Below are 22,847 nucleotides of genomic sequence, written 5' to 3' on the forward strand. Positions count from 1 at the left end.
CCTTATGCATACTTGTATAAAAAATAGCTGTTTGCGGCTATTGGAAGACCAATTAATTTTTTTGTCAGTTACAACTATTCATTGCTGTCTTACAGAACGTCTTCGAAAAATTTTCATTTCGTTCCCATTAGTAGCTAGGAAATCTTCTTTATTGGCTTTACAACTTCATTATCCTTCCGTCTTTTTCTGGGACGGCCTATTGATCTTCTACCGTCTGATCTCTAAAAAAATATTGTCTTAACACTCTGTCTTAAGACTTGTTTACACGGGTAGAGTTTTGAGGAGAGTAGAGTAGCGCGGAGAGTAGACTCTACTCGCTACTCTACCAAAAATGGCTTGATACCGTTCACACGAGGAGAGTACAAGTATAGTACCGATGCTAGTATAGTGAACCCGATTTTTTTTATTTTTGTATTTTTAAACACTCTTGATTATAAGTGCACCTTAAATTCTTAATTTTTTGCTTAAGCGCGTTAACTCCAAAGCCCCCCTTTACCATTCTTTCGACGATTTCATCCTCCGCAGCTTGCCTCATACTTTTATTTCTGTAGTGTACAGTACCTAAATTCCATAAACACTGGTATTCTCCATACAGATTTAAAAGTTTTAAAGTTTCATCTTCGGTGAACTTCATTTTCACTATTTACACAAAACACACTTCCAGCCGGAATGACAGCGTCCCTATGTACTCTCCTACCTACTCTACTCTACCACTTCTACCAGAATTGAGCGCGTTCCATGGGTAGAGTGCGCAGGCGAGTGGACATTTTGGCGGTGGTGGTGGTGGTAGTAGAGTAGAGTTACTTTGCCACATGTTGCTAGTCACTCTACTTTACCACCTACTATACACTCTACTTGCTACTCTACTGTGCTGAGCGTTTTTACGGGTAGAGTTACTCTACTCTATCAAGTACTTGCATCATTACTCTACCCGTGTAAACAAGTCTTTAGATTTTATATGTCTGACAATGTTTTCAGTACCATACAGAGTCATCAATTCAACATTGTGGCACCTTTTCCACTCTCCTGTTAATTCATCTCTTCTTTGCGGGACAAATATCATTCTGAGAACCTTCCTTTCAAATACCAGCAGCTTATTTATTTCCCGCTAATGTAGAGTCCACGTTTTACTTCCATATTTAACATATTTAACTACAGTCTTAATTTAGATCTCCAGCTAGGAAATGAGTGGTTCTTCTTCTTCACGTGCCATCTCCGCGACGGAGGTTGGCAATCATCATGGCTATTCTGAACTTAGATGCTACTGCTCTGAATAGTTCGGTTGATGTGCATCCGTACCATTACCTCAAGTTACGCAACCACGAGATTCGTATCCTTTCTACACTTCTCTTGCCCTGGATTTTCCCCTGTATAATCAACTGAAGTATGTTGTATCTCTCAGTACGCATAACATGCTCCAGGTACTGCAAATGAGAGGTTACAATCCTTTAACTTAGATTTTTTATCTCCTATCAACACAATGTTCAACTCTTGCGGAAACAGATCTATGTCAGTTTCTATTTCATTATCTTCAAAGAATACTCTTTTCCTTCTTAATCCTCTAGCTTGTTAAGCAAGTAATATAGTGAGCCAGTGACAGGATGCCATTTCAATTCATAATATTGAAGATGGTAGGCAGAGTTAACATTAATAGGCTTTGATCATCAAAATAACATGGAACTTCTTGTAGTACAACCCAATGCGCTGCATGATCGAACCATTTTTATTGGAACCATAATTATTCTAAACCACAAACCCAAAGATGAACCAATATACATACATACATAATCGATGTTCCTCTTATACCGGAAGGTGCCGAGGTGTCTTCTTTAAACGTTATTCTCTGCGAACTTACGCCACTTTTTTCGGTCCCTAGCTAATTCTTTGGCTTCCTGCGGTTGGCAAAACCAAGGTTTTTTCCAAAAAACCAGGGTTTTTGGTTAAACCAAGTTTATTTGATACACAGTATAAAAAGTCTAAATACTTTAAAATTTAATAAATTATTTTATAACATAATAGGAATAAACAATGAAAAAAATGATTAAGGCTATGGGTATATAATTCGCAAATATTTTACGTGTATCCCTACTTTTTCTGTCTTTACACGGCAAATTACGTGTAGTAAAATTCACACTGGTATGGATATGTAAACATTACTAAAATGTCATTCTACTTGAAAATGTCATCATTAATTTAAAGAGATGGGTTTTGAATGTTCTTGGATAACTGTTATTTTTATAATTGGAAATTATTAATTCAGTTAATAAATGTGATAATTTTTTCACTAACTATGTGTTCAGTGATTGTAATAATTTATTTGTACAACAAAGACTAATACTCAATCGAGAAAAGAGGAAAAGTGTTAAATTGATTTTTTAATAATATATTGTTATGGAACGCTTACAATTTTGAACATCTTTAACAACAAAATACTTGGATCACAGAATATATTATCCTGATGTATTCTCTGCTTGGATCTTCCACAAATAATACACAATAAATAACTTTTTATTAAATTCACGTCTTAAATCAATTATTTATCAAATACACTATATTTCAATAATATTTAATCAATAACTCAACATATTCCCGATGCAATGTCAAATATTTAAAATTGTCACTGATTGTCAGTGTCTGACTGACAATATATGCTGACAATATTATATTCGACTGAGTGCGTTGTAAGACAAAGATAGATTTGGAAAATATTACCACGGCATTGTGTTTATTTTTTTCGAATCCTGAAAAAACCAATAAATATTTTTGAAAAATTTAAACGCAGAATGAAAGACTAAATTACAGTGGAACCTCGATAACTCGGATTAATCGGGACCACGGCCGATCCGGGTTATCGAAAATCCGGGTTAGCCGGAGAATATGGTAAAAATTAATAAAATACGGTATACTTACAGATAAACTCCGTTATAATTGAAATACGCCTATACTATACTTAATTTACAATCAAGATGCAGTAGAAATAAACAAAACCAAGACACGTTAAATGCTACTAGGAGCAGTCCCGAATCATAATTTACAATATATATGCATTGAAAATCCCAAATCACGATTTCCAAAGTTTATACATTTTAAATTAAGATTCGGGAATGCTTCTAGTAGCATGTAACGTGTCTTGGTTTGTTTATTTCTACTGCATCTTGATTGTAAATGTATTGATACACATCTACTGCATCTTGATCTACTGCATCTTGATTGATACACACAATACGGTCACAATCGGAACGATGTTATTTTATTTAAGAACAGTGGAGACTAAGACCATTGTTTAAAAAAGAATTTTTTAAATAGTCTTTTAGTCTTTTTTAAACAATGCTAAGACAGTTTGAAATAAATAAAGGAATAACAGGTGCCTGTTGTTTCCGATAATCCGAGACAATGAACGTCGCTCTGCCGCCCTGTTCCATGAGTCATTTTTACTATCGTGTAGTTCAAATTACACAAATACCCATTATCTCTCAAATATATTACATACATTTTTGTTGTTAAAATGTTTGTCTGATGAAAATCGGTCCGGGTTATCGGGGGCCGACTTATCGGGGTTCCACTGTATTACCGAGGGCCGAAAGTCCCTTAGAATAAATAAAAAGTTCATTTTGAATGATATATTTGAAATTAAAAATCACACTAAATTTTCTCTTAGTTTTTCACCCCTGTAACTTATTAAAATAAACATTATAGAAGTTCTCAGGGACTTTCGGCCCTCGCTAATAACGTGATCTTTCATTCTGCGTTTAAATTTTTCAAAAATACTTATTAGTTTTCTCAGGATTCGAAAAAAATGAATCCCCATTTGAATACCATTGCAGCCGAAAATATGTACCGATCCTCTTAAGACATCTTTTATTTTTATTTACACACATAAAAAATTAATGTAACAAAAAACATCTTCAAACGCCATAATATTCAAAATAACTAACTTCGAAAGTAAAAAAATAGAATTTGTTTATCTTAATTTTCTTCATTTGCGGCAGCTGTATTAAAAACTTTAAATAAAAACACCAGTTTGGAGGCTCAATAATAAACCAGGTTTTTTCTTAAAAAAACCAGTTGGTTTAAAAAAACGTTGTTTTAAACCAAGGTTTTAAGCATGTTGACTTAAACCTGCCAACCCTGCTTTTTGCCACGATTTCCTCTATTCTTCAATATTTCCATCACACTTGTATTCCACGTTTTCCTTGGTCGGCCTCTCCTGTTTTTTCTTATCGGCCTCGCTTCCCATGTCATTTTAACTTGCCTGTTGTCATTCATTCTAAATAAGTGACAGTCCACTTTAATTTCTTTTCATGAATTTTTTCCTTTAATGTTTTTACATACTTTTAATTCTCTTCTAATATCTTCGCTACGTCTTTTATCAGTTCTCCTAGCTCCCACGACTTTTCTTAAATACCTCATTTCCGCAGCTTGCAATCTTTTCTTGTTTGTCGTTCAATACCCAATTTTCTGCTCCACATGTAGTGATAGTTACGTAAATTGTTTTAAATATTACCATTTTGGTTTTCCTTGTTATTTCCTTTTTATTTAAGAAGTTTTTATACAGAGAATGATATGTTCTTGTGGCTGCTTTTATTCTATTGCCAATTTCATCTTGCTGTGTCCCCTTCTTATTTAAAATTATTTCAAGGTATTTAAATGTCTCTACCTGTTCTATTTTGTTGCCTCGGATTTCAATATTTAGGTTAACTTCTTTGTTGGATATTGCCATCACTTTTGTTTTTTCCATATTTATTATTAGATTGTAATTTTTTAGTTCTGCCTCCCAGATGTTTATATTTTCTTCCAGAGCTTTTTCAGTCCTTGTCACAATAACAATATCATCTGCAAATACACGGGCTTCGATTTTTATTTGATATAGGGTTCTGTATCCTATGGTATATTTTTTGTTTTTCGCCAGCACTTTTTAGTTACTTTGTCTATTACACAGCTAAACAGTAGTGGGCTCAATACCCCTCCTTGTCTGACTCAGTCGTTATTCGTAAATTTGCTGGAAATAAGATTGCCTGTTCTTACCTGATTTATGGTATTGCAATACAAACTCTGAATTGTGGTTATCAGTTCCATATCCACTTCCGTATTTGTCATCTTCCCTCTCTGCTCACCATGTCAAAAGCTTTTTTCATATCTAGGAATCCCAAATATACCGTTTCACCTTTCAGTATTGCTTTTTCGATGATCTGCTGTAGAGTGAAAATATGGTCCTGGACGCTATGTGCTGGCCTAAACCCATATTGAACATCTGATAATCTAGGCTCGACTAAATTCCGGAGCTTCCGTTCTAGCATAATTTCGTAGACTTTTAATGTCTATTATTAATAATTATTCTAAACCACAAACTCAAAGGTTAACCAATATATTATTACAAAAACTATTTCTTATCTAATTATGATTTAAAAATACTCTTTATTATTTTAATTTTTTTATTTCCTGCCTTAACTAAACATTCTATATACAATGGTCCTGATAGTATATGTATCTTTTAATGAGTGAATATTATAAGATACAGAATTCTTCATATTAAATATGCTTTTAAATATATGAATACATTTGGATGATACAAAATGTTGATTTTTTTGTTTTACATACTATAAATATGCCTATTACGTGATTTTGACTTCAATTTAAATTTTTAGTCTAGACATTTTCGTGAATCTTTTTATTTACTATAAAACCTTAGTTACAAATAAAATATTCTATTTTATTTTTAACGATTTTTTTTTTTGTTTTTTTAGGAACATTGTCTGTTTATGCTATAGCTTTAGTAGCCATATCTTGGATGAAAGAATGTAAAGACTGTAGTGAAGATATTCCATTAAAAGAAACTAGAATGTAAGTATGGACATAATATTTGTGATTGATGATTATAAATTATTAGTAATTTGTCATTATACAGCGTGTCTGCGTAGCTTGGAACCATATGGGAAACTTTTTTATTATCAATTTTACGAAAAAAGTTATTTTTCATAAAGTGCTCTACATGGTCTAAAACCTAAGATTCAATCATCAGATATAAAATTTTATCAACAGTATACGAGGTATGTCAACAAATATGAATTTTACTCAAAAGAAAAGTAGCTTTATATTTCACAATATCGAAAATTGTTATAAAGAAAAGTGGTTTGGAATTAAAAATTATGTTCTAATATGCAATTACATTCTTCTAATTGAAAAAAAAAATTGATTTTTTTTTTCAAATTACGGATACCCAACATCATTTTTATTACGATAACTCCGTTATTATTAATTTTACGAAAAAAGTTATTCTTTATAAAAAGCTCAGCATAGTCTAGTATCTAAGATGCGATTATAAGATATCAAATTTTATCAATTTTATACGAGGTTTATCAAAAAATATGAATTTCGCTCAAGAGTAAATAACCTTTATTGTTCAATTAGAAGGATTTAATTGCATACTGAAACGCAGTTTTAAATTCTGAACAACTTTTTATAATAACATTTTTCCATATTGTGAAAAATAAAGGTAATTTACTCTTGAGCGAAATTCATATATTTTTTGACATACCTCGTATAAAATTGATAAAATTTTATATCTTATAATTGCATCTTAGTTGCTAGACTATGTAGATCTTTTTATAAAGAATAACTTTTTTTCGTAATATTAATAAGAACTGAGTTATCGTAATAAAAATGTTAAATATCCGTAATTTGAAAAAAAATCTTTTTTTTTTCAATTAGAAGAATGTAATTGCATATTATAACATAATTTTTAATTTCAAATAACTTTTCTTAATAACAATTTTCGATATTGTGAAAAATAAAGGTACTTTCCTCTTGAGCGAAATTCATTTCTTTTGACATACCTCGTATAATGTTGATAAAATTTGATATCTGATAATTGAATCTTAGGTTTTAGAACATGCAGAGCACTTTATGAAGAATAACTTTTTTTCGTAAAATTGATAATAAAAAAGTTTCCCATATGGGTCCAAGTTACGCAGACGCACTGTATATAATTATTCTGCTCCTGCTTACGTTTGTAATTATACATTGACCATTTATTTCGAAAGATTTGCGAAACTTATAAACAGCTGTGCTAAAAAACACATTCCACGCGGTCTAACCAAATCCTACATTCCATGCTAGACTGAAGAGTGTAAACATCTCTATAATCAATACGGCAAACCAGGGGCCTGATTCTAATTCATTTAGATGTCGCAATTTAATTTCGACTCCGCCATGACAGTCGCAATTTATAGCGATTCTTATTTATTTCGATATTAGTTCCAACTGGGGATATTAACGTTATCATTTTGACACTGCTCAGAATTTGGGTTGGTCCTCCTGTTTATTGGATTTATTGGCTACGCAACCACCGCAACATTTGTTGATAGTCTGGGAAAATTGCCATTTTTGGGAAAAGTTATTTACCAGCTATTTTATTGCTAAAATCGAATCTTAAGATTGCATATATTAGTAATATGGGGTATGACAAGTCCGCAGAAAGTGTGTTAATTTATTTATAAACAAATTAACACTCCTAAATCTTCTCTTTTTTTCAATTAGTGCTCTGTAACTTCTAAGATTTTTCCTTTAAACCAAAAACACTCAAATAAAAATTCACCGCAATTTAGTTCTGCACAGTTATTTTTTTTCCGATTTCCTTCAACAAAGATTTTACTCGAAAAATCCGAGTTTTCCCAAAAAAATCTGCAATTTTTATTTAAAATTTTAGGAAATTAGAAAGTAGTACAGACGTAGGTGAACAACTTCTAGAGTTTCTGAATTTTGCAAGAACTACCAGATAGAAAGAAACGCTCGAAAACCTTCTCTTCATGCATAGCAGTCACACTGCCTGGAACCTACTCAGAAAACTGGAAACAAGCCCAAACGTTCTGACAACTAACTCTTTATCATCAAATCTAGAAGTCACAGGAAAACGCATTACCCGACTCTCCAAACCAGTTATAGAAAAAGTTCATAAAAGAGAAGTACGATATCAGCTCAAAAAGATGAAGATGCATCAGCAAAGCCTGCCAATCATGAGGCATATAGAGACCGAGGACCTTTTCAATGCACTAGTTGACAGGTGCAGGAGTTGACAAAATAGTTCCCGAGTTAATAAAACACACTGGTTTAAAACTCGGAAGTGGCTCCTAGATTTTCCTAGGAAAGAAGGCACCTAGTGGCTCCCAGGAAAGAACTGCCGTCATTAAGTTGTTTCTCTAACAACTTTGATTGAAAATGGTTTGGAAAAATCAAAACGGCAGTAGCTTTTATTGATCTGACTTCCGCTTACGACACGGTATGGAGTAATCAGATTTGCAGTCAGTGTTCTTAATATTTTAGACAAATTACAAACATATCTATGGATTTCAATCTATTTTTAAATTCTCCTTAAAAAGACAATCTCGTTTCGTTTTGATTTAGAGGCGGGCAAGCATCTACACTGATGAAGTTCATAACAGAAACAGCTGTTGGTAGATTATGCCTTGCCTCTGAATCGAAATGAAACATAAATTGTCTTTTAATTCACTTCTATCTTTACTCAGATTGTGAATACTAAGAACCTTTTCTCGTACGTTTCCTAGACTAATGAAAACGGAATGTGATTGCATATTGTAGAATCCTTTGGGTTTTCTATATTCGTCGTCTCTATGCCTTGTAAATTGTGGAAGGCAGAGGAATGGGATTAGGATGTTAACAGAGAAATGTTCTAACAAGGAAAGTTTCAGATTTAAATTAGTGTCTATTATTAAATTTAATAATGGATTCTGTATCTGGGACTTTCCTCTTTTCTTTTCTACAAACATATCTGCTTTGATTAACCTTTAACTACACGCGCTGGCGTATTTTGTACGCCAGATATAGGAATTCTACTGCAAATATATTTAAAAATTTAATTTTTGACCTTGTTTATCTCTCTAACCTATCAGTGGAATGTGCTTTACAATTTGGTTTTAGCTTCGTTATAATCGGCGTTCTGGGAAGATCGCAATTTACAGTTTATTATTTGTTGTTTCGGGTGGTGGACAATATACGCCACGAGTATATTAATATAATTTGTAATATAAGTGCATATTTCAATTGTTTTTTAGTCATTATGGCACAAAATATATTTTTCTTTATAAACAATACTTTTTCTCCTGTAAAAAATCACATTTCAAAAAATTTTTTATTAGTAATTTTATTTATCATGGAATCCAGTTATTCCATGATTCCAGTTATAAATCCCAATTGGCTTACTGAGGAGGAACTTAAGGTATTCACTGATGCAGAATAAGGCTTATAACAAACAACTAAGTGTACTTTTTCAAAAAAAAAAAACCAATCCGCTGTTTTTAAGGGTATTTTCTTCACGCGTGTAGTTATGTTCTAACTTGATGCGCGAGTAGTTAAAAGTTAAAAATAATACATTAATGTCTGTAATTTCAGATTACACAGCATAATACTCCTGTTAGAGAGCGCCTTGTTCGGTCTTTTTGTCGCAGCCATCCTGATCGACCAGTTGCAGGCCATACTTTCCGACGAAACGGCTGTCGAGCAAATCCAAAAACAGGGCCCGTACAGGCCTTACAAACCGAAGATGGCGCTGCTGGGTGAAGTTTGCGGGAAGGAACACCCGCTCATGTGGTTGCTTCCATGCAGTTCGGTGCCAAAGAAAGTTGACGTACCTCTCATCGATCATCAGGTGTAAGAGTTTGCCTTTAAAAGGTGGTATAGCCGAAGGTTTCGTTTGATAGATGATTTTATTTAAGTAGGAAAAGTTTAAATGAATTTTAAAAAGTGTTATATGCAATTATTGTGATAAAATCAGTAAAGAGTATCTTTGCAAAGCAAAAAAGCAGTCTTGTTTGTAAGGAAGTTAGAAAAGTATGTATGTTTTTCATAGGAGTTCTACACTGTTATGAGTTTTATAAGTAATGAAAGCTCTACTCTGAAAGAACATTTCTTTCTTAGATTAATCGAAAAAGGCATTCTACTAAACGGGTACCGGCTAAACAACATCAGATATGCAGATGACACCATAGTATTTGCAGACAACCTAGAAGACCGATAGGTCTTGATTAACAAAATTACGTATTACAGTTTATACCAGTACAAAGCGGAGTCAGACAAGGTGACTCATTAAGCCCACTGCTCTTTAATATAATAATGGACGAAATAATAGAAGCAGTACGTAAAGGTCATGGTTACAGAATGAGGAACAAAGAAATCCAAATATTATGTTATGCAGACGACGCCGCAATAATCGCCGAGACAGAAGACGATCTCCAAAGATTAACACACATCTTCAATACAACAGCCAAGAAATCATCATCATCACGTAGCGCTACAACCCTGGGTGGGTCCTGGCTGACTGTACAACTTTCTTCCAATTTGTTCGGTTTTCCATCAACCTAGGGTCAAATGGGATGTTCATTTTTCGGAGATCTGCTTGGATGTTATCTCTCCATCGCATTCTGGGACGTCCGAGTGGTCTTTAGCCTGTAGGAATCTCCTCCCATACCAGTCTTACAAGTCTCTCGTTATGAAGTATGTGCACGTGGCCTGCCCATCTTAGTCGCTGTGATTTAATTTCTTGGAGAAAATCGGTGTCATTGTAGAGTTCTTTTAATTCGAAGTTGGTTCTGATCCTATACTGGTTTGTGTTAATGTCGTGGTGAGATCCGAAAATTTTTCTAAGTATTTTTCGTTCAAAACGTCTGAGCTTTTCTTCGTTTGATTTGGTCATGGTCCACGTTTCGCAACCATATGTTAGTACAGGTCTGACGATTTATCATCCCCACGTTGGGCGCCAATGTAACAAAAGACTCCTTTGGTAGTAGTATTTGTATGGGGAAAATGATAAGATGAAAGGAGTGAAGAAAGTGGGATGAACTGATAATAAAACTATGAATAGAAAAATGTAAACTGAATGGAGTTAGACTAACTAGATATGCAAGTGAACAACAACTTGACACTCAAGGATGGATACGGCCAATTTTCATGCCTGTCGAAGACAGTAGATCAAAATAAATAGGGATGATGACTAAGAAAGGCAATATGAAGATAGGAATAGATGCTCAGAAAATAGATAGATTTCAGCGAATATCAGCAGAAAAAACCAAATGTATGACGATATCTAAATACCCACTACGATGTAAAATCGAAATTGATGGGAAAATAATAAAGCAGGAAGCAAGGTTTGGATATCTGGGAATAGATATGACCAGTTACGGAGATTTTGAAGAGGAAGTACGACAACAAAGCTTAAAAGCAAGTAAAGCGGCGGGATCTCTTAATGACACAATCTGGAAGAACAAACACCTAAGATAAACACAAAAGCAAGAATCTATAAAGCAGCAATTAGACCTATATTGACATACACGGCGGAGAGACCACCTGACACATCTAAAACGAGACGACTACTAGAAACAACAGAGATGGAAATACTCCGACGAATATCAGGGAAAAGTCTGTTGGATAGGGAGAGAAGCGAAATCATAAGATCATGCAATGTAGAAGACATAAATGGATGGGTGACAAAATGGAAACAGGAGTGCGAACACATTAGTAGAATGGCAGAGGATAGGATAGTACGAATAGCACGAGATAAATCACCAAATGGACGTAGAAGTATTGGCAGACCAAGAAAAAGATGGTGCGATAACTTAAACAATTTAGGAGGCTAATATTGAAGAAGAAACAGGCTTTAAAGTCTACATACAAGAAGGAAGAAGAACGTATTACAGTCAACAATATGGATATTGTTGAATATTATTGACTGTAAACAATCAAAATAAACAATAGATGCAATCCTGAGACCAACGTTAATCACTGAAAGTGGAAAGAAACGTCTACATCTGCTTTGTTGATTACAATGAAGCCTTTGATCGAATCAAACATCAAAAACTAATAAAAATTCTCCAACAGGTGGGGTTGAACGAATGTGATAAACTGAATTCGCTCTATCGAGATTCACTTTGACACTGGCGTTAGTAATTTCTTTTTTGGGAAGTTCAGTTGTCAGAAGTGACTGGAAATTACTACACAACCAACGCACCTGCTCATAGCCAATATTATTAATAGTAAACAGACATAAAAATAACATAAACCTTACGCCAATCAATAATTATTTATTTACACCATTATAATGCATTGATAACAAATAAGAAAATTATTTATTGTACAAAATAAAAATATTTTGTAGAAATAAACTCCACAAAATTTTATGAGATTAGTAGACACTCCCATTATTTCTAATAATTCTTCTTTTTTTGATGAAAGATTAAGTTGATTTAAGCAGTTAATAGTGTGAGGTAGGAATTTTTGTGTTGTATGTTTCCTATTCCGAATGTGCCAAAGTGAATTTCGGTAGAGCGAATTCAGTTTAACACTATCATTTTGCATCATCAGAATCTTATCTTTTGTTCCTGTAACCGTCCTGAAACCATATTGTGAGTGGCATATTCATTGCATTTGTTGTAAATACAGGATGTCCAGAAACTCTACCGACAAACGAAGACAGGAGATTCCTCAGAAAATTTTCAGACAATTTAACCCAATTCATCTAGTCCGAAAATGCTTCCTAAAGGAGCTAGAGCTCTTTGAAGATGGCGTCTTGTAATTAGTTTTTCTTAAATACCTCCAGAACGCTTCTATTTAGAAAAAAGAAAATTGGTACGTTTATTTATTTTCCAGAGATAAATCGATTTCATTCATTGCGAATATCTAGTACCGGTCATAGGCGACCGTTTTGGGTAGGGCAAGGGTTATTTTATCGCATAACTTTTTTGTCTTTACCTTTTGAGCATTTTTGATACTGGTTTATTAAATTGTGAGGTATTCTAGTACTAAAAGGTTCTCTTGCTTTAAGTCGGTAGGACACACCGTTTTCTAGAAAAATCAATTTGAAAATTTTTCGTTTTTTGAATTTGAAAAAAAATTTAAAAAAAATCAGCGTATTTTACCAACTTAAAGCAAGAGTAACTTTTAATACTAGAATACCTCATAATTTAATAATCTAGAGTCAAAAATTCTTAAAAATTAAAGACAAAAAAGTTATGCGACAAAATAACTGTTGACCTACCCAAAAGGGACGCATATGACCGGTACTAGAAATTCGCAATTAATGAAATCGATTCATCTCTGGAATATAAATAAACGTACCAGTTTTCATTTTTCTAAGTAGTTTTTTTTTTAATTTTTTTTTTATATTCAAAAAACGAAAAATTTTCAAACCGATTTTTCTAGAAAACGGTGTGTTCTACCGACTTAAAGCAAGAGAACCTTTTAGTACTAGAATACCTCACAATTTAATAATCCAGTATCAAAAATGCTTAAAACGTAAAGACAAAAAAGTTGTGCGATAAAATAACCCTTGCCCTACCCAAAACGGACTCCTATGACCGGCACTAGATATTCGCTATGAATGAAATCGATTTATCTCTGGAAGATAAATAAACGTACCAATTTTCGTTTTTCTAAATAGAAGCGTTCTGGAGGTATTTAAGAAAAACTAATTACAAGACGCCATCTTCAAAGAGCTCTAGCTCCCTTATGAAGCATTTTGGGCCTAGATGAATTGGGTTAAAATGTCTTAAAATTATCTGAGGAATCTCCTGTCTTTTTGGGTGCCTTTTGTGCTTTTGTTTCAGGATTGTGATTTTGTGAGGTCCTAGTTTATATCAATATCAACTTGAAGAATTTGTTCTAGGATTCTTTCGATTCTTGTAAGTTTTATTAAAATCGGCTTATTAACGTACTTAGTACATGAGAATCTTTAAATGACCGAAATATTTAAAAACGGGTAAATAAAAGTTGTAATTTTAAATAGAGATCATACTTTTTTGCTTCCCTACACAACGAGCAAAGATGCTATCGATATTTTTATCACCCTTTATTGGATACGTTTCAAAGTTTTAATAATATCATTGAGTAAAATCACCTTGTTAGACATAATTTTCATTTTTGTACATTACATTTATTTTTTTATGTGTTTTTATGTTATTTACTATTTTTATTTACGAAGTGGAAATCGAAACGTCAAAATAAACGCATTTAAAACTAAAATCGTGTGGTAGTTCCCAATTAAAATAGTAAATAATATTAAAATGTCACCAGAAAATAGCTTCAGAACAATATTTTTATCGTATTTTCATACATTCTTGAAAGAGACAATCTAAAAGACACATATTAATTCTCAGGTATACCAAAAATCAAAACATATTCAGGAATATACAGTGGTGAGTCAAATAATGCCCTAACAACCGGCAAAATAACGCAAAAGTTGGAAAGCATATTAAGTTGTGAGATACAGTGGAATCCCGATAAGTCAGCCTCCGATAACCCGGAAGTCCGGCTAACCCGGACCGATTTTCATCAGACAAAACAAACATTTTTTCACTTTGACCGAGTTTTTTACCAAGAGATAAACAATACTGTATATAACTGTACGTAATTTAGATTTACTGTGTATATGTATTTCATGTTTTTGCAATTATAATGTGTATTTGTTTATTATTTATATGTATTTTATTAAGTTTTACCATATTCTCTAGCTAACCCGGATTTTCGATAACCCGGATCGGCCGCGGTCCCGATTAATATGACTTATCGAGGTTCCACTTATAGTACGAGATAAAGCTAGTTCTACACGTGGCTAGGTGGCTTCAGATTTAGTCAGACGTATGACGTCGAAAAAAATGTTATTTTAATGTCCCATGCCGACAGTGGTAAGTACAGCTGGTTCCTAAAAAAACTGATACGACTCTTAGTAAGATTTGAGCAGTGTATGATTGGTCTGATATTATATTATATTTATTATGACAGACAAATAATAAAATAAACAAAGAAACAGCCAGTTTCTGGCAAATGCACTAGTATGCACGCCAAAAGTGAAGAAAGATGAAGAAAGAAACAGCCATTTTTTGAGGTTGAAGTTATCTGACAAATTTTAAGATTTGGCAGTGACAGTATGTAAATAATAAGTATTTATCCTTCAAAATATAATAAATTAAATATAATTAAACTCGTATTCATTATATCACACCTCATCAAAACCTTTTTACAAGAACATAGTCAGCAATTTTGACATGGCTTAGAGCCAGACTACATCAAGATCCCCTATAAATCGTGCTGGTAATTGCCTTGCAGCGAGACCAAAAACAAAAAGAAGAAGAAAGTACACTGCTCAATTTTCTACAAAATACGCTTTAAGAGTCGTATCAGTTTTTTTTGAACCAGCTGTAATTTAAATTAAATTTGGGTTTCTACCGATATTTTCACACTTCTATTAGTTTCATCTCATTTTATTCCACAACGTATTATGTTTTCCATCTTTTGCGTTATTTTTCCGGTTATTCAGCGCTCATCACTATAATTAATTTGTCGCAAATATGTTAATCTCGTTTGAAACGTATTCAATAAAATTACAAATGAGTGATTATTAAATTTAAAAATTGATTAAATGTTATACATTTTAGAGAGAAGTTATATTTTGTTCTTATGGCTATACCGCTGCCTTTTCGACTTAAAAAATTTATATCTTTCATACTCTTTGATACATTTTGTACTTCTGGCTCTTTTGATACTGCACTAGGTCTACACACATTTCATAACGAAATTTTACAAGACTTTTATGAATTTTCTAAATCAGACCAACTTGGAAGCCTTTGTTTTGGTTCATCTATTACTGCGGTTCTCAACCTTTTTGAATCATGTACCACCTACAGTTACTTTTATTATTTTTGGTACCACCTATATTTTTAGATTTACGATTTGACAACGCTGCTGACGATAAAATAGAGGAGCCGCGGGCTTGCTATGTAAACGTTGTGAATCTAGATAGTAGGAAGTTTAGTTATCATGGAGGCGTGGTCTTGTGAACAACGCGCATTTACTGTGAAAGCTTATTACAAAAATGGTGAAAGTGTTGTGCGTGTACAACAAGCATTTCGTTTACACTACCATTTGCCACCTCACGTTGAAGTTCCGTCTAACATGGCTATTAAGACTTGGTTTAGGAACTTTGAAAGTAGTGAATATTGAAGCGGTGCCAAATTCATTACATGCGAGTCGTAGCAGGGATCTTCGAGCACTAGCGTGTAATGAATTTGGCACCGCTTGAATATTCTGTGGTGTGCGGGCAGTTCTGACACTGCCAGTTTTTTTCTGTGATATTGAACCACTACTTTCAAAGTTTCTAACCCAAGTCTTGTGAACGGGACGGCAAATGGTAGTGTAAACGAAATGCTCGTCACACGCACAAAACTTTCACCATTTTTGTAATAAGCTTTCACAGCAAATGCGCGTTGTTCACGAGAACACGTCTCCATGATAACTAAACTTCCCACTCTCTAGATTCACAACGTTTACGCGCAAGCCCCCGGCTCCTCTATTTTATCGTCAGCAGCGTTGTCAAATCGTACCGTTTCACTGAATCACCCTTTATTATCAAGACTTACTAAGTACTACTATTTTATTTTTTTTTTAAGTAACACTAGCATTCATAAGTTACACACTCGTCGGATTTCGCGATGGAGTGGGAACTAGGGATAGTCCAGGGCGGGTCTGTTTTGAGATGGACGGTGAGAGGTGACTCTAATTTTTGCAGAAATTGCCTGGAATTTACTCCTATAATAATAATTGAGTTATCCTCCCACTCAAAAAGGTCCAGAACTTTGTTTAAATAATCAAAATGTCAAAAAATTAAGGAACAATTCGATTTTTTTTTCTTCGTTTTTTGATTATAACTTTAAAAATATTCACTTCCGAGAAAAGTTACACTAAAATAAAAGTTGCGTAATTAAATTTCGTACAATATAAGATTTGTTAAAATTTTTTAAAATTGTTACCCTTGTTTGCAAAATAGCAATAATTGCGAAAAAAAAAAACAAAAAACAAGTACATATTCGCATTTTACGTTTTTCAACCATTTCTGCTACACTTACGACCTTCATATTTCACCCCGAAAAACGTTATGATATGATAAAACAATACTGTAAATTTTATTAAGATCGGTTTAATAGATCTTGCAAAATAAATTTTGCCATCCAGCTTTCGCAAAAAAAAATCATTTTTTCAAAATGTTGCAGCATTGAAAATAAAGCAGGCAGTAAGTTGAATTTTTTTACATATAAAAGAATACTGTACCTTTTGTTTGCAATTTACAAAATTAAAATCGGTTAACTATCACGGTGTCAGGAATTTTTTTAAATAAACATTAATTTTTAGTGCTACGCGCAGGATAGCAGTGTTCTATTCAAACAAGTTGATTTCCACCAAAATTTCTTCCAATCTTTATCTAATATATTATTTTCTTACTCTATATTTTGTTGTATGTTCATATTTTAATTCCAGAAAAATCAAACTAATTTGATTATTGTTTGTGAAAAATTGTTTAAACAATTGCATATGTTTAAAAATAATACACTTTTATTTTCTAAGTTAAAATATATGAAAAAATAAAGTTTTTGCTAAAAAAAAGGGTTATTTCAAAGGACAGAGTATGTGTTTTTATTTTGCAATAAACAAATTTATTTATTTCGAAATGCACTAAAAATTAAAATTTATCAATCATTATCAAAGGTCATTGGAATGCCCAATCAGAGCGAACGTATCAATCAGCTGTCCTGCGCGAAGCACCAAAAATTAATGTTTATTTAACAAAATTCCTAACGCCGTGGTAGTTAACCGATTTTAATTTTACAAATTGCAAATGAAAGGTACAGTATTATTTTATATGTAAAAAAATAAACTTGCTGTCTGCTTTATTTTCAATGCTACATTTTGAAAAAATGAATTTTTTTTGCGAAAGCTGGATTGCAAAATCATTAAACCGATTCTTAATAAAATTTACAGTATTGTTTTATTATATTATAAAGTTTTTCGGGGTGAAATATGAAGGTCCTAAGTGTAGCAGAAATGGTTGAAAAACGTAAAATGCCAATACTTGTTTTTTATGGTTTTTTCGAAATTATTGCTATTTTGCAACAAGGGTGACAATTTTTAAAATTTTCAGTTAATCCTATATTGTAGGAAATTTAATTACGCAACTTTTAAGTCGGGCTACTTTTCTCGAAAATGAATACTTTTAAAGCTGTAATCAAAAAACCAAGAAAAAAATCGAATTTTTCCTTCTTTTTTTGACATTTTGATTATTTAAACAATGTTCCGGACCTTTTTGAGTGGAAGGATAACTCAAATATTATTATATGAGTTATTTTCAAGTAATTTCTGCAAAAAAATATGAGTCACCTCTCAACATCCAAATGTACTAATATTTTTACAGATGCTCCCTGGTCTAGGAGGCTTTATTCTATTTGAACGTATTAACGCAACGCTGTTTGGACATTCTTAAAGATGTGTGTGCCTGATTTATATATTGCCAGTGTCTTCAAAAATCCATATCTTCCAGTTCAAGTTTTCGCAGTTTTCCAACCTATGGCCTATCTTTGACTAAGCAATTTTTTATGTTCTAATTCCACAGTTTACACAGTACAAAATGAAGTCCATTGGATGAAGCTGTGTCTTGAGGTGAGACATAGAGGTGATGAAATTATACATCGGGGGCCGGAGCTCTGTTGTCCTATTCTTGCTCTCTATTCTAGCTACCAATTTCACCTACACACCTAACTGTGGTAGTGTTAATCCAGCTAAATTTAAATCAGTCAGTAACAATTCTAATAAGTGTGAGACAGGGCGACACTCTCTCACCTAAATTATTTATAGCAGTCCTCGAATACGCCTTTAAAATGCTAAAGTGGAAAAATAGAGGAATAAAAATAGATGGAGAAATGCTCAATCATCTGCGTTTTGACGACGATATAGTACTTATTACCGAAGATCTGGGTGAAGCACAGCAAATGCTACTAGAATTAGAAAACGTATCTTCAACAATAGGTCTAAAAATGAACATCAGTAAGACATGACAAATTTAGTTCCCAGCGAACACCTAACCATCCAAAATCAAGTGGTAGAATTGACAGAACAGTACATACATCTCGGTCATGAAATCAGAATAGGCAAGGACAATCAGACTTGCGAATTTCAACGACGAATAACATTTGCTTGGGCGGCGTATGGTTCACTAAGAGACATCTTTAAGAGCAACATCCCGACAGCTATGAAACGGAAGACATTTGACCAATGCGTTCTTCCTATTATGACATACGGAGCAGAAACTCTCACGCGCACAAAAGCAACAGCACTAAAAATGCGAGTGGCACAAAGGCGCATGGAAAAAAAAAGACAAAAATAACAAGTATCACTGATGTCGTTGAACGTATAGCCAAGCTGAAATGGAATTGGGCAGGTCACATAGCGCGACTGAAAGACTCAAGATGGACCAGAAAACTAATCGACTGGCGCCCAAGAGAAGACAAACCAGAAATGGCAACAAGAAGCACAGAACCGTGAAGAGTGGCGAAGAATGGGAGAGACCTATGTCCAGCAGTGGACAGAAGAGGTTGCATGATGATGATGAAGTAACAATTCTTATGGTCGCATTGAGAGCGGCGTCAACATGCTGGCGTAGGAGCTTTATTTTCTTTCATTTTTGTAATGTTTTGATGACTTTGTCCTCTTTTGGGATGTTATCTTTCTCTCTTTCGTCTTCCATGCCTTCGAGCTGGATTTCAGCTTCTTGCAACCTCATCTCACTTCTTATATTTAGACTCTCCTCAAAATCTTCTGCCCATCTTTATAGTATCTGGTACTGATCACCAAGAAACACTTACAAGTACAAAGCAAAATTCGAATTCAAAACGCACCAACAGATACAAGAGAAATGATAGAAGCATTTAATGCGATAGAAAGAGCGGCACAAAACAGTAGCCTAAATATTAATGAAATAAAAACCAAATACATGAATGCCAGCAAATCGACAGGCCAAAGAAACCTACAGAATTTGACAATAAGAGACTATAACACCGAAAGCGTAAACTTTTTTACATATCTAGGTTCACTAGTTACCCCAGATAACAATGTCAGCGAAGTTAAGAGAATATTATCTATATATTGCTAATAAAACATAATGGACTAATTAAACATCTAAGATCTAACAACATCACGAGAAAAACCAAATGCAAAATATACAAAACCCTGATAAAACCGGTCCTTATATATGGATCAGAGACATGGACACTGTAGAAAAGCGATGATAACTTATTAGGTACGTTTGAACGAAAAATCCTTAGATACATATATAAGAGGGTGAACGAAAATGACGTATGGCGCAGAAGATATAATTTTGAACTATATGCAGCATACAACGAACCCGACGTCATAACATCCATAAAGATCGGACGTCTGCGCTGGATGGGCCATGTTGAATGGATGTTGGAGACCGAAACACCAAAACATATAATGAGGCAAACACCAGTAGGGAGAAGGTCAAAGGGAAGACCCAAAGTTAGACACATGGAACAAGTGGAATAAGATCTGAAAACACCCACCAAAGATTACCCACTGGAAGAACAAAGCAAGGAACAGAACAGAATGTCGGAAAATCCTACAACAAACCAGGACCCAAAAAGGGTTGTCGAGCTACTGATGATGATGATGACTGATCACCAATTAACGCCCCTATTCTGTTTCTAACTATTGATGATATAGGTTTGAATTTCTTTCTATTCTAGTCAACCTTCTCGTTTCCATTTGTGTGTAATACTTCTCTAGTTCTTTCAGTTGGTTTTCTATATGCTACTTCTTTCATTTCAGTACTCGTTTTTCGTCTCGTCTCAGCTACCTATACTCTTCATCTACTTGTCCCATCCTTCGTCCTTGGAGGCTTGTATATGTTTAATTTTTTCTTTACGTTGCTTGTGCACATTCCTCATCGTACCAATCCGATCTTATTGTCTTCCAATCACTTGAGTTGTTTCTTCTTCCAATATGGTTCTACACTACCTCCAATAGTTGTTAACATCTTCAACTGTACCACCTGTATAGCTCTCTAGCTTCTCTTCCAGACTCTCCTCAAATTTCTTAGCTATCGCAAGGTTTTTTAAAGCTTCTACGTTAAACCTTTCCTCTTAAACTCCTCTGACTTTCGTGCATTGGCGATTTTAGCTCTTATTTTCATTTGGACTAGGTAGTGGTCAGAGTCTATGTCTTGCACATACGTTTATACAGGGTGTCCCCGAAAATAGTGCGTTCCTTTAAGGTATGGATATAATACACAATTTAGAACAAAAAAGTCCTATAACATTTTTTTTCTAAAGTTAACCGTTTCCAAGGAAGAAATTACATTGTTCTCCATAAAAGTGCATTTTTATTTTCATAAATTTGAATGACATGGCAACGTAGCCTAGAAGAACTTGCTGTGACTGTGGAAATTTAACCTAATAACAACTTGTTTATTTACCTTGAGGTGTGATTTTTGGGGTTGTTGACATCGTAGCTACCTGCAAAATAATGGATATGGGTTTGGTTGATATTTACATTATTTTACCTACTAGATGCAACTGACCTACAAACCTAGACCTTTTAGATTTTTGAGTTGCGCGTTGTTGCCAGACTTCAATTTGCATATCAAAATGTATTTTCGTTTTTTGGTCAAACGGATCAATTTAGAAAAAAATGTTATAAGACTTTTTTGCTCTACATTGTGCCTTCTACGTATACCTTTAAGTAACGCACTATTTTCGGGGACACCTTATACAGGGTGTCCCGGAAAATGGTGCGTTCCTTTAAGGTATGGAGAGAATACACAATTTGGAACAAAAAAGTCCTATACCATTTTTTTCACCGTTTCCAAAAAAAAGTTAACATTGTTTTCCATATTCCTGTATTTTAATGTTTGGAAATTTTAATAAACTGGCAACATCGTACGCACTACGGAATAATAACAGATAATAAGAACTCGTTTGTGATTGTGATTTACAGTATTTATAATAATCCAATCTAATAGTAGGTAATACTTATGGATTTACTATTTGTTTACTAAAATTATTTTCTTTTGAAACGTATTGAAATACCTATTGCATAATTTTAAACGAATTACACATCTTTTAACATAAAAACACATCTTCTAACTGAACTAGTATTATGTGGTTCGTCCACATAAGTAGGAATAACAATTTTTAATTTTCTTGTTTTTGTAAAGAATATTTTAATTCATTTTCTTTTCAATATTATGGGACACCCCGTATATACGAGTAGGCCAATACCTAATTCAGTGAGTATGTATTAATTTTTATCATTATTTTCAAGTAAAAACCTTAAAGTTTTTTGTATGTAATTACCTGCCTACTCGCCTCATTTTAAAAAGACAATTCGCCAACCAACTCTCTTGGTTAACAGTCACTTACAATCATTCCGAAAAGTGTATAGAAACTCAATATAGTCCTCGCGAGTGATTTATACTTTATACTACTCAGCAATAGCAGTACGAAAAATAGCAGGCCTGCTCCAGCTTGTGCAACGAGAAATGACAAGGTAGGAAATATTTTTATTACAATTTACTTTAAGGTCTGGTTTTTTTACTGTTATTTTTTTTTATTCTATTTTAAATTCACCCTATGCTAAACAGTCCACTAATAAAGCTCACTGAGTTAGTAATCTCCTCCAAGATGATTTATTGATCCGTTACGAGCCTGATAGATCCATTTTCTATATTTTTTTCTTGCATTTTTCATTTTTCTAAGAGGGTAATATAGTCGGGGAAAGTTTCTTTTAAACCTGAATTGTTTGATTTTATTGTCATACTTTGCTAATTTACAAAGATCAGAATCAAATTCAGGTTATTTAACCGCATTTCCTTTGACTTTATTTTTTTGTTATTCTTTAACATAAGGCGATAAAATATTCTTTACAAAATTAAAATCACGTATCAATTAGTAAATTGGTTTTTTGTTTGTGCCGATCGTTAGTGGTACCTATACCTCAGTTAA

General features: G+C 33.5%; 1 protein-coding gene across 2 annotated transcripts in view; it reads left to right on the top strand.

Moving 5' to 3' along the window:
- LOC114328627 (palmitoyltransferase ZDHHC3) overlaps nucleotides 1-22,516 on the top strand; it is a 35,509-nt gene extending 12,993 nt beyond the window's left edge. For both annotated transcript variants that reach the window (XM_050646355.1, XM_050646356.1), the window contains 2 exons: nucleotides 5,745-5,841; nucleotides 9,406-22,516. In XM_050646355.1, the coding sequence (XP_050502312.1) occupies nucleotides 5,745-5,841; nucleotides 9,406-9,667 (359 nt within the window). In that variant the 3' untranslated portion in view covers nucleotides 9,668-22,516. The remainder of the gene's footprint in view (nucleotides 1-5,744; nucleotides 5,842-9,405) is intronic.
- Nucleotides 22,517-22,847: the final 331 nt, after the last annotated feature.

The sequence above is a fragment of the Diabrotica virgifera genome, chromosome 3, assembly GCF_917563875.1.
Source record: "Diabrotica virgifera virgifera chromosome 3, PGI_DIABVI_V3a".
Taxonomy (NCBI): Eukaryota; Metazoa; Arthropoda; class Insecta; order Coleoptera; family Chrysomelidae; genus Diabrotica; species Diabrotica virgifera.